A 12894-nucleotide genomic window follows, 5' to 3' on the forward strand; every position below is an offset into this window, starting at 1 on the left:
ATTCAGCAGATTGCCAAAACCTGTCGTTTCTTTCTCTATCATATTAACAAAATTCGCCCTGTCCTCTCCGAGGACGCTACCAAAACCCTTACCCACACCCTTATCACCTCTCGCCTAAACTACTGCAATTTGCTTCTCGCTGGTCTCCCGCTCAGCCATCTATCTCCTCTTCAATCTGTCCAAAACTCTGCTGCGCGTCTTATATTCCGCCAGAGTCGCTATACTCACGTTAGCCCTCTCCTCAAGTCGCTTCACTGGCTCCCTCTCCGCTTCGGCATACAATTCAAACTTCTCCTTTTGACCTACAAGTGCATCCACTCCGCAGATCCTCAGAACCTTTCTGCTCTCATCTCTCCCTACACTCCCCCCTGTGAACTCTGTTCGCTGGGTAAATGTCTCCTGTCGTCCCCCTTCTCCCCCACTAACTCCCGGCTCCGTTCCTTCTATCTCGCTGCTCCCTATGCCTGGAATAGACTCCCTGAGCCAGTACGTCAGGTTCAGTGTCTGGCTGTCTTCAAGTCTAGACTTAAAGCCCACCTCTTTGCTTACTGCTTTCGACTCCTAACCATGACTCTCTTACTCAACACCCTCACTTATCACCCCTACCATTGCAATTTCCCCACCCCTAGCTGTCTGTTCGTCTGTCCAATTTAGATTGTAAGCTCTGTTGAGCAGGGACTGTCATTTCATGTTAATTTGTACAGCGCTGCGTAAGTCTAGTAGCGCTGTAGAAGTGTTTAATAGTAGTAGTAGTCATACCCCCTATATTCTATGCTTATGGTATTGGGTGCATTAATTGACAGTCATCTCATGTTTGAGCCTCAGGTTTCTTCAGTCGTGAAAAAAATTCTTCAGGCCTCTTTGGAAGCTAAGAAGAATCAGATCATATTTCTCACCTGACACCTTTAGGCTGCTAGTTCAATCCTTGGTTTTAACTCAGTTCAATTACTGCAATTCCATCTATGCTGGATGTAAGGAGGGTGTCCTAAAAAGGTTGCAAATGACCCAAAATACTGCAGCTAGGCTTGTCCTCAAGGTATCGTATGTTGATAGAGCCACTCCATTATTATGCAAGCTGCATCGATTTCCCATTAAAGCCAGGATAATTTTTAAATTATGTGTTTTTGTCTTTCAAATATTATAAGGCAGCCCTTAATAACTATTCCCCTATGCAATATAAGTTCTGGTTCTAGGGACTACCTTAGACTTTATCTTGCAGATTGCAAGACAGCACATTATAAGTCAGTTCACTCTGCTGACTTTAGATACCAGGGTGCGAAGTGGTGGAATTCTGTGCCAGTGGCAATCAAGGGCCAGCCTGATTACTTGGTATTTCGCAAAAGACTTTCAAACTTTCCTCTTTGAGAGGTTTCTATCCATTAAAGGAGTATCTTAAATTGCAACTAGCGATCAATGGTCTATAATTTGATATTTTGTTTGTGGTTTTGTAAATCTTGCTGTTTATTTACGGATAGCCACATTGAACTCGAGTACATTCGGGATAACGTAAGGTATAAATGTCAAAATAAAATAAATATATGCACCTAACGTGAATCAGGATCCTTGTCTTTGAAAGGTCATGGAAAACTGTTGGGGTCTGTTGAAGGGAAGCAGATCCTACAAGAATTCAATCTAACAATGGATGCAAAAAAGAATACTTCATTTGGGGGGGGGGGGGGTCAGACGAGACATTGAGAGAAATTGAAATGGCTACCTTGGGCTTTCGACCTATTCAGTATATGGTGGGAGCCAACACCTGAGAGAGGGACTATTCTTTCTTTTCAAGGTTGCATGAAACAAACTCCCATATCAACCTGCTTAGTGTAGAAGGATATCTTCTCCAGAGTTTTACCATAAGACTGAAAATATTACATGGCCAGACCATACCCTGATATGGGTGGAGTTACAACTGGGAAAGAATTCTAGACTAAATGATGCCTTGTTGAACAGCAGGGAGGACCAGGAGCAAATTAAGAGAGACACAGAGGAGTACTCATGGTCTGATGATACAGGGGGGATTATAGCCCCAGGAACAATTTGGAAATGCCTGAAGGCAGTAATTAGGAGCAAGTGGGATAAGAAAGAGGGGATTAAGGGGCACGTACTAGATTGGAACATAGTTATAAAATGGGGATGGGACTATGGAAACCCCTCAGGAGCTAGAGAAGGTAAGGAAGGATCTTGAAGACCCTCCAGCAGGAAGAGATTAAGGGCCCCTTTTACTAAGCAGCGGTAAGCCTAACGCAGGCTTACTGCTCGTTAAACAGGAAGTACCACCGGGCTACTGCAGCATTCCAGAAGTACTTCCCCACCCCTAGCGCGCTGTCATATCCGGCACTACAAAAACATGTTTATTTTTGTAGTGCTGGAGTGTACCTGGCGGTAATTGGGCAGTGCCGCGTGCTGCCCGGTTACCGCTGGGTTAATGTGGGAGCCCTTATCGCCACCTCAACGGGTGGTGGTAAGGGATTTAGGATTTAGCATACAGCATTCTCAGATCTATGGAAGAACTTAAATACAAAACACAGCAGTCCTTACAATAAAGCTAGCAGAATGACCCTTGCATTTTTAGATTACAGCTCTTTATTACAACCAAGAGACGTTCTAAAACCCAAGGACTGAACTGGCTACTCAAAAGAACAGGGACAAACTGCAATAGCTTGGTGTCTGATCCAGTGGCGTTCTTAGCGTCGATGACACCCGGGGCGGATCGCCAATGCGCCCCCCCCCCCCAGATGCACGCCGCTAGGCGCTGGGGGGGGGGGGGGGTGCCGCGGCGCGCGCCTGTCGGCTGCGAGTTCAAATCGCTACGCTAAATTCTCTCGCTCGCTGCAGCTCCCTCCCTCTGCCCCGGAACAGAAAGTAACCTGTTCTGGGGCAGAGGAAGGGAGTTGCAGCGAACGAATTTAGCATAGCGATTCGAAGTTGCAGCCGACAGGCGCGCGCCGCGGCACCCCCCAGCGGTATGCACCCGGGGCGGACCGCCCCCACCCCCTTGGTACGCCACTGGTCTGACCCCTGTTATATATGGACCTTCTCTGGGCTCAGGCAATGCAGAATACTGAAAGACGAATCTTACCTTGCTTTCTAGCGTGATCTCCTTAACTGCCTCCGTCACTCCAGCAACACCTGGGAAATGGATGAGCAGCACAACAGATAAATAAAAACCTGAAGTGTTCTAAGAGCTCATTAAAAAAAAAAAACTGTTTAAAAGAAGAAATGACATCATTAAGCCAAATGGTGGCTTGAGAGCTGAACTCCCCTCTTAAAAAGGCCCCTCCCCGTCAGAACCAGTGTGGGCATCGAACCAGCGTGTGAGAGTCAGTGGCCTTTGGAGTGCTGAGCCCTCAAATAGGATCTAAGAAGAAACTTCTAGACCTCCGTGTGAGCTCCAACTTGGTGGGACACATGGCTGTGTGAGTGAAGCAGGAGATAGGAGCAACATGCAAGAGAAGGCGATGAACAGCCCAGAGAGTAAGCAAGTACTAGACTGAGCAAATGAAATGGTGGTTTGAGAAAGTAAGTATGAAGGAGATATCTTTCTGGGTCTTGAAAAACTCAGAGCTAACTGTAAAAGTACAAGGGGTGGAAGAAAGACTTGAGAAACAGGGAGAAGAACAGTGGGGTTACAACAGTGTTGCAATGAACTAGCGTACAAAATTAAGATTTATACAAAAACGCTCAGATGCAAACAACTTAAAAAAGTGCATGGTATTCCTAAATTAACACATAAAGGCAGTGGTGCAGAGTTAGTGAAGCAGGTATACCACAAATTTTTGCAAGCAGCTGGCACTATGGAAGAGCTGCCAAAGGCTGAATTTAAAATGGGCGCTTGGTCCCTGAGAAAGCAATAAACCTAGAGACCATATTGCAGGCTCTCTCCCACTTCCTATTACAGAGAAAATCTTGCAAGCAATTAAATAAGTGGGGCACATCCAATGAGAAGGAAGCCAGATTGAAATATCTGCAGATATTACTACTACTACTATTTGACATTTCTAAAGCGCTACTAGGGTTACGCAGCGCTGTACAATATAACATAGAAGGACAGTCCCTGCTCGAAGAGCTTACAATCTAATGGACAAATGTACAGACAATCAAGTAGTGGCAGTCAAATTGGGGCAGTCTAAGGTTGGGTGCCGAAGGCAACATTGAAGAGGTGGGCTTTGAGCAAGGATTTGAAGATGGGTAGGGAGGGGGCTTGGCGTAGGGCCACAGGAAGTTGATTCCACACATAGGGTGAGGCGAGGCAGAAAGGGCGGAGTCTGGAGTTGGCGGTGGTGGAGAAGGGTACTGAGAGGAGGGATTTGTCTTGTGAGCGGAGGTTTCGGGCGGGAACGTAAGGGGAGATGAGGGTGGAGAGGTAATGAGGGGCTGCACACTGAGTGCATTTGTAGGTGAGAAGGAGAAGCTTGAACTGAATGCGGTAACTGATCGGAAGCCAGTGAAGCGACCTGAGGAGGGGGGTAATATGAGTGTATCGGTTCAGGCGGAATATAAGATGAGCAGCAGAGTTCTGAATGGATTGAAGTGGGGATAGATGGCTAAGTGGGAGGCCAGTGAGGAGAAGGTTGCAGTAGTCAAGGCGAGAGGTAATGAGGGCGTGGATGAGAGTTCGGGTGGTGTGTTCAGAGAGGGAAGGGCGAATTTTGCTGATGTTAAAGAGGAAGAAGCGACAGGTCTTGGCTGTCTGCTGGATATGCGCAGAGAAGGAGAGGGAGGAGTCGAAGATGACTCCAAGGTTGCGGGCAGATGAGACGGGGAGGATGAAGGTGTTATCAACTGAGATCGAGAGAGGAGGAAGAGGAGAGGTGGGCTTTGGTGGAAAGACTATAAGCTCGGTCTTGGACATGTTCAGTTTCAGGTGGCGGTTGGACATCCATGCAGCAATGTCAGACAAGCAGGCCGATACCTTGGTCTGGGTCTCCACGGTGATGTCTGGTGTGGAGAGATACAACTGGGTGTCATCAGCATAAAGATGATAGTGGAAACCATGAGATATTCACCAATAACACTGAGCAAAAGGCGAGAACTCAGAGAGATAACTAAGTGTCTCAAGGAGGACAATGCTCATAAGTGGTTATACCCCTTCTGACATGCTTTCACCATTAAAGGGGAAATATATAAAATCCACATAGAGGCATATTTTCAAAGCACTTAGCCTTCCAAAGTTCTATAGAAACCTATGAAACTTTGGAAGGCTAAGTGCTTTGAAAATATGCCTCTAAGTGGAAGAAGCTCTGCAGGTACTCCCGTTGTCTGGGGTAAATGGTGTCCAAAATATTTTCAAATGCCCAAGAGATAGCAGAAAACAGCAGCCCAGAAATAGCAGAATATTGCATGGAGGAAGGCAACTGACGAGGCACTCTGGAGATACTGATGAATTAAGTGCCCCACCCCCACCCAGATAAAAAGTGGGGCAAAACCGGGAAGAGGGGGGGGGGGGGGGGGGTAGAGCAAAGTCCCAAGCGTCTTACTTTCTCACTCAACAGAAGTAGAAGCAGTTCTTGCTGAATTATCAAATGCATCATAAGCAGACATGCATTTTTCTGCATTGGAAACTTACTCCAGAAAATTTCTCTCTTGTCCACTGGATTAAGTGCTATAAAGTATTACATTTAAAATAGCTCCCCAGTAGGTGCCTACTTTTTATTATTATTATTATTGCATTTGTACCCCGCGCTTTCCCACTCAAAGCAGGTTCAATGCGGCTTACATAGTAATAGGGGTTGCAGGATATTGATAAAGAAAATAAAAGTTAAATATAACAGAATAACAAAAGTGATAGGTAGATAGAGAAGGACAGGGGTGAAGGAGTAGGAGAGGTGTGAGCAAGGGTAGAAGAGGCAGGAGGGGGATGGATTACAGGATAAGCATATGGAATTTTGGTGGGAAAGATAGTCAAGGTCATTGTCGTTATCTCCTGGACATGTGATGGGTAGTAGGATTCATAGAATTAGTTTGGGTCATTAGGATAGGCTTGCTTGAACAGATGGGTTTTTAGTAATTTCCGGAAGGATAGTCACTGACTGATCTGATAGGTCTTGGGAGGGCATTCCAGAGTTGGCTACCTAAGAAGGAGCCTCTTAAACTTGACACCCCCCCTTAAAAAAAAAGTTACTCTCCACGTCGGATTTATTTTCGATACTGGATAGCAAGGTGACCAGCTTCTGCCACATTCACCTCTGGATTTTTAATGGTAAACTGAACTGGTATTGTTACCGCATCAATGAACTAAAATCTTCCCTAGACTCTTCTAATGTAAAAGGGAAGTCTTTGCCACATTGGTATAAATTTAGGATGTGTCAGATACTCAGGCGGTGAGGTACTCCTCAGTGAAAGAGACAAAGGGTCCGAGAAGTACTGATGATACTTTCTAGTAAACATATGAGTCAGAAAGAGAACATTAATGTTGAGCTGTTCCACGAGAAGAATTTCTTGGTAGGTTCTTCATGTGCAGCCCTTGTTAGATCTATGGTTTCCTACCGATTCTGGTTAAGTCTGGGGCACAGGAGCTATTGACAATATAAAGTATGGTGGTTCCAGTTCTCCTGCTGCTAGCCCGTGGGGTCTCGAATTGCTGAAACCTCCCCACAAATGCCCTAAAGATGACATGGCTTTGAGAAGTCGAATTGCTGAAACCTCCCCACAAATGCCCTAAAGATGACATGGCTTTGAGAAGTCCAGCCCTGATCTCATTGGCAGATTTCCAAGGGGGCTTGGAGAGAGGAAAAAAATGAAAAAGAAAAAAAATTCATAGACAACTAAAGAGAGTCAGTCCAACTCACAGCTGGGACAAGACAGTGTGCTCTTGAGGTGGCAGCTGCCCTGTCCTGTGCATGGCTGCATAACTATAATGAGATATAAAGAGAGCGTAGGTCGATTTTCCTCAGGCTGACCTAATAATATAAGCTAGGATAAGCACAGACACTGTAGAATGCAGGATACCTTAACATGCATAAAGTGACACTGACAATAGACAGGGGTCTTTTCCTCTTTATTAGCCATAAAATTAATGGTGGAACATGGTGTGTAATGTGAAAGTAAAAGTGCACAACTGCAGGAAAATATATTCAATGGCCCTGATATTGAGACAGCTGGAGTTAGACCGGCGAACATGGAAATTCAATGCCTGGACCGTATCCAGCCACCAGCTTTGAATTCCCTAGGTTTGTTTGGCACTGCAAACCTAGCTGGTTAAGCCAATATTCACTGGTTGACCAGCTAGGTTCTAGTGGTCAAAGACAGACCCCCGCAAATAGCAGGTCTACCTGGCCACTAAACTTAACAGGTGAACCGCTGAAAATCAGCTGTAATCAGCTATGTCATGAGACATAGCCGATGACCAGGATAGTCAGCGATAGATAGCCAATTATCAACCGATTATCTCCCGCTGAATATCGGTAGATGGCCAACTTGAGGGTATTTAACCGACCGCGTGCCATTCCTGGATGGTTAAATACTTTTGAATATCGGGCGCAAATATGTTTCCAGAAAGCAAAGATGAGGAACTTTAGACAGATAATATGGAGGATGACTCCTTCTGTAAATCTAAGACATTGCAGTGTGTGATTTGTTACAGCGATGATTTCCATTTGTCTACAAATTCAATACAATTAACTAAATGACCTGTTTAAAAAAAAAAGAACAACTGGGAAGAGGATGTAGAGCACAGCTCACAGAATTCTTTCCAACCTCACTGTGTATGTCTGTCTGTGTGGTAGGTAGTTTAAGAGGGGCTTGAACAATTTGGGATGAGTAGGCAGGTGGGGGGCGGGGGGAGGAGAACAACAAAAGAAACTGTTCCTTTCAAACCAGCTGCTATGTTTCATTTTAAGTTTCTGTGCTGCAGAAGTTGAGATTGGTTCTCCCACAAATGCATTTGGCCTTTTTTTTTCAGGGGGTAGGGTTTATTTCTCTAAAAACGACCCCGCCCCTCCCTCACCCATCCAATCTGGCCCATTTTCAAACTTGCTGTATCTTGTCACTGTTATCAAGTTTCATCACATTCTGCATAATTTTTGTAGAGTTATTTTACACCTAGAGATTTCTCAACCTCCCTATGTAGGAGTGGAGGAGTGGTCTAGTGGTTAGAGCACCGGTCTTGAAATCCAGAGGTGGCCGGTTCAAATCCCACTGCTGCTCCTTGTGATCTTGGGCAAGTCACTTAACCCTCCATTGCCTCAGGTACAAACTTAGATTGTGAGTCCTCCTGGGACAGAGAAATATCCAGTGTACCTGAATGTAACTCACCTTGAGCTACTACTGAAAAAGGTGTGATCAAAATCCAAATAAATAAATACATTTTTTCCAACTTATGTAGGGTTGGAAGGAAAAAAAAAAAAAGATGTAATGGCGACCCGTTAACATGTCCTTACTTTCCTGTTTTAGCACTTTAAATTGTTAAGCAGCACTTGGGAAAGGTAAACTGGGGGTTGAATAGGTAATGTCATTTTCTGTTAAATTAAATTACTCTACTTATGTAGCAAAATCAGTTTAGACAACAGTGTAGCCTTAAGTCGATTAGGGTTTTATATAAATATCGATTTAGAGTCTAGTTTAGCATTTTAGGTTGCAGACGTCGTTTAGAAGCAGGGAGATCCTGGATTCTCTCCAGGGGGGAACTATTCCAGCAGTTGGCAATGGAACCCTTGCAGGATGGGGCCACACTGGACTTAGCGGTTACCAATGGGGAGAGGGTTTCTGACGTTATAGTAGGTGATCATCTGCCATCCAATAATCAACGGATGGTGTGGTTTAATATAAAGATACATGTGAAAGGGTTCATTCGAAAGTGAAGGTTCTAGACTTTAAAAAAAATATAACTTTATTCAGATGGGAAATTACCTCAAGGAATTGCAGTCTGGATGAGAACATCTGGAAGAAGTTGGAAAGTAGTGGGCAAAACTGAAAGGAGCTATTATAAAAGGCAACAAACCTATTTGTAAGAAAAGTTAATAAAAGTAGGAGGTCTCTTAGGTTCTTAAAAGTAATAGATGAAAAGGTAAGGAAAGAGGTTAACCACAACAGATCGCAGAAAGAGGAAAACAAGCAGCAATATCTGGAAAAGCAGGTAGTCAGGAAAGCAAAGATGCAAATGGAGAAAAAAAAAAGCAATATGGAAAAAAGGGGTGACAGACATTTTTTTTTTTTTAAGATATGTTGGTGATAGGAGGAAATGCAAAAGTGACATTGCGAGACTCAAAAGGTGAAGGAAAGCAATATGTAGAAGCTGATAAAGATAAGGCTGAACTGCTGAACAAATATTTCTATGCTGTATTTACAGCTGAAGGGTCAAGAGAAGGACCGCAGAAGACAACACAACTTTGTATTGTTATTTGAATATTTGTCTATTGCTTATGTTTGACTTACTCTTAACTGTACACTGTCCTGAGTGAATTCTTTCAAAAGGGCAGTAAATAAACAAATTAAATAAATAAATAAATAAATAAAATAAGAACGGAAGTGTGGCAGCCCTGAACGATTTTCAGAGGACTGCGTTCATGAGGAGCTGGCTAAAGGTGGACAAAGCGATGGGGCCAGATGGCATACATTCGAGGGTACTGAAAGGGGTCCTTTTACAAAGGCGCGCTAGCGTTTTTAGTGCATGCTAAAAATAAGCACTTGCTAAACATGAAGTGAAGATGTCCCTGTATAAGACTCTGGTGAGACCTCATTTATAATACTGAGCACCATTCTGGAGAAGGATGGAGTCGCTCCAGAGGGCGGCTATTAAAATGGTCAGTGGTCTTCGTCATAAAGCATATGGAGATAGACAAAGATCTCAATATGTGTACTTTGGAAGAAAGGCAGGCGAGGGAATATATGATAGAGACATTTAAATGCCTCCTGTGCATTTATGCTGCGTAGGTGATTCTCTTAATTGAAAGGAAGCTCTGGAAATGAGGGGGCATAGGATGAAGGTGAAAGGGAATAGACTCAGAAGTAGGAAATGCTTCTTTACAGAATGGCGGTCAACCTGTGGAACGGCCTCCTGGTGAAAGTAGTGGAGATAAAAAAAGTATCTGAATTGAAGGGAGCTTGGGACAAGTACATAGGATATCTAAGGGAGTGATAGGGAGAGTAGATGGGCAGACCAGATAGTCCACATCATCTTTATCTGCCCACATTTTTCTATGTTGTTCTTTCATGCACCGTTAATTCCTCCAAAATACTCCTGATTGACTTGTAAAGGCACAATTCTTTAGGTATTTTATCCTACATACCTGCATTGTGAAATGTGTCCACCCATCCCCCATCACCATCATCTTCTTCTATTATTGCTTCTTGTTCATCCGAATACTCCATCTGTTTGCACCGTTTGTAGCAGGGCACTGCAGAGATGAACAAAGACAGCTGCTGAAAGGAAGTCCACCTGCAACCATTTCTTTACATAACTAGCCATTGAGCCCATTAAAACGGGCTACTGGGTCGCCGCTGCCCCCTCCCCCCCCCCCCCCGAGTTCGCCGCCGGCCCGTCTCTTCGCTATTCAACTTACATCTCCGGAGCAGGAAGATCAGCTGAGCTCCCATCGGCCTTCCTTCTCTGCCTGTGTCCCGCCCTCGTGTGACGTAACGTCGGCAAGGGCGGGACACAGGCAGGGAAGGAAGGTCAACGGCAGCTCAGCTGATCTGCCTGCTCCGGAGATGTAAGTTGCATAGCGAAGAGACGGGCCGGGTGGAGGGGTGGCGGCGGCGGCGACTCCGGGGGGGGGGGGGGGAGCGGTGGCGACATCGGCGGTTCCCTCCCCTTCGCGCATTCTCTCTCTGTCCCGCCCCCCCCCCCCCCCCCGTCATCACGTATTGACGCGGGGGCGGGACAGAGAGGGGAGTCTACTGCGCATTTGCGAGTGAGTACGGTCACTCGCCATTTATGTGTTTGATGCTGGGCACTGGAATTATCAGTTGGGTGACCAAGAGACTAGCTGACTTGTTTCAGCCTTACCATTTTTAGTCATCAAAAACTGTTTTTCTTTCGGTAGGTAAGCTTTCACTTTGGACTCCTCTCCACCAGACCTTGAGAAAGAAAGAACAACCAGAGCAGAAAAGTCAAATCAAGACTGCCAATTGTCTCCAATGCAAAAATACACCCTCCTAGTTCAACTACTAAGCTTTTTTCCTCTTCAACAGAGAAAAAAAACAGGAAAAGCCTTAGCTTATCTGGCCCATACAGGTCTATTATGCCTAAGGCAACAAACTGGGGAGGAAGGGAGGGGTGTTGGTAAGGGGGAATTGATGGAAGCAAAGTTTTCTAACACCCCACTGCAGGACACAGACAAGACTGGCATGCTTTCAGACCTCCAAAACTTTTTTTTTTTCCCCCTACATCCCATTTGGGCTTCTATACAGTATGGGACACTAAGTTTGCTGCACTTTGACACTGGAGCAGAAACCTACAGTTTGGATGGGGTGTGTGTGTGTGTGGGGGGGGGGGGGTGGTGGTACAGGAGTTGAAAGCACAGTGTTTAAAAGGCTTAGCCAAATACATCACTGGGCCCATGCTGTGAGTGTGTGTGTATATATATATATATATATATATATATATAATAATGGCTCTTAAGGAAACTTGCTTAAAGAGTGGACAACGTTTAAACTATCAAATTTTATTTACTCTTTATGGATTTTGTTTAACACTAAATCGAGCAAAAACTGACTAAAAGTATGAAACATAACATTTGAATTAGGGGGCAGGAATCTTGTTTAAGAAAATGAGAACTGTGTGATATTCTTAAATGAGCTTGCTGAGCACCTTAACCTGTGCCTACCTTACTACAGGGCCCATTCACTAAAGCTCAGCATGCACTAAGTGCTAAGAAACCCATTTTGGGCTTATTAGAATTAGGGGCCCTTTTACTAAAGGGTTGGTGTGCGGCAACAAGCTTGCCACATGTCAATCCTGAACTACAGCTAGGCTACCGCAGGAGCCTGGCAGCAGTTCCCACCCCCAGCACGCGACATTTCTGGCAATACAAAAATATTTCTATTTTTGTAGCACTGGGTTAGCGTGGGAGCCCTTACCGCCACCTCGATGGATGGAGGTAAGTGCTCTATTCTTGCCTGCTGGAGAGGTAGCACTGCTACTGACTTGAATTAGGTGTTAAAGTGTGAGGAAGCAGAATATTTGCAAAGGTTACTAACAGCAAGCAACCTGATTTCTGGGCTAGCTTCAAAGGGTTTGTCTGAAACAGTCTCCTCAGAATCCAAATTATATAGAGAGAAAGGTCTCACAACTTTCTTTCTGAGACGTTCTGAAAGAAGAGGACATTTCGGTGGGTAAGTAACATTATTTTATTTTGTACTTGGTAACTTAAAGATTGGGTTTAAAAGAGGAATTGTATGATATTGATAAAAGGAGAATTTTAAAAAAGCAGCAGCAAACTTTATTAAGTAGTCTCCATACTCTTTTCCCCGTAGTTTTAAAAATTAAATTTTCTGCCACAGCATTAACAGATAGTCTCTCTAAAAGGCACAGTACAGGTCGCTTTGAGGCGTATTTTCAAAGCACTTAGCCTTACAAAGTTCCATAGGTTACTATGGAACTTTGTAAGGGTAAGTGCTTTGAAAATGAGCCCCTTTATATGTTAAAGAGGTCTTTCAATCTAAAAGATTGAAAAATCAAGGACTGCTTTATTGAGCAGCTGGTACAGAAGCCAACAAGAGAAAGAAAAAATCTAGACCTAGTCCTTAGTGGAGCACATGATCTGGTGTGGGAGGTAATGGTGCTGGGGCCACTTGATAGCAGTGATCATAATATCAGATTTGATATCAGCTTTGAAGTACACACAGGAAAGCCAATACGTTAGTGTTTAACTTTCAAAAAGGAGACTAATAAAATGAGAAGAACGGTGAAGAAAAAACAAAAAAAAAACATTAAAAAAAAAAAGCCAAACAAAA

The 12894-nt window shown here is 44.3% G+C and overlaps 1 protein-coding gene and 1 long non-coding RNA gene across 2 annotated transcripts in view; one reads left to right on the plus strand and one right to left on the minus strand.

The window, feature by feature from the left end:
• Positions 1-9360, plus strand: part of LOC115469508 — a 71297-nt gene extending 61937 nt beyond the window's left edge. The window contains exon 4 of the long non-coding RNA XR_003942022.1: positions 9158-9360. This is a non-coding gene — a long non-coding RNA (uncharacterized LOC115469508). The remainder of the gene's footprint in view (positions 1-9157) is intronic.
• The window catches only part of ATG3 (autophagy related 3), a 60159-nt gene that overhangs the window by 31113 nt on the left and 16152 nt on the right, over positions 1-12894 (minus strand). Inside the window, exons 4-6 of the mRNA XM_030202233.1 lie at positions 10946-11016; positions 10227-10334; positions 3080-3129 (exon numbers count right to left, since the gene is read on the minus strand). Of these exons, the coding sequence (XP_030058093.1) occupies positions 3080-3129; positions 10227-10334; positions 10946-11016 (229 nt within the window). The remainder of the gene's footprint in view (positions 1-3079; positions 3130-10226; positions 10335-10945; positions 11017-12894) is intronic.

The sequence above is a fragment of the Microcaecilia unicolor genome, chromosome 4 (genome assembly GCF_901765095.1).
Source record: "Microcaecilia unicolor chromosome 4, aMicUni1.1, whole genome shotgun sequence".
Taxonomy (NCBI): domain Eukaryota; kingdom Metazoa; phylum Chordata; class Amphibia; order Gymnophiona; family Siphonopidae; genus Microcaecilia; species Microcaecilia unicolor.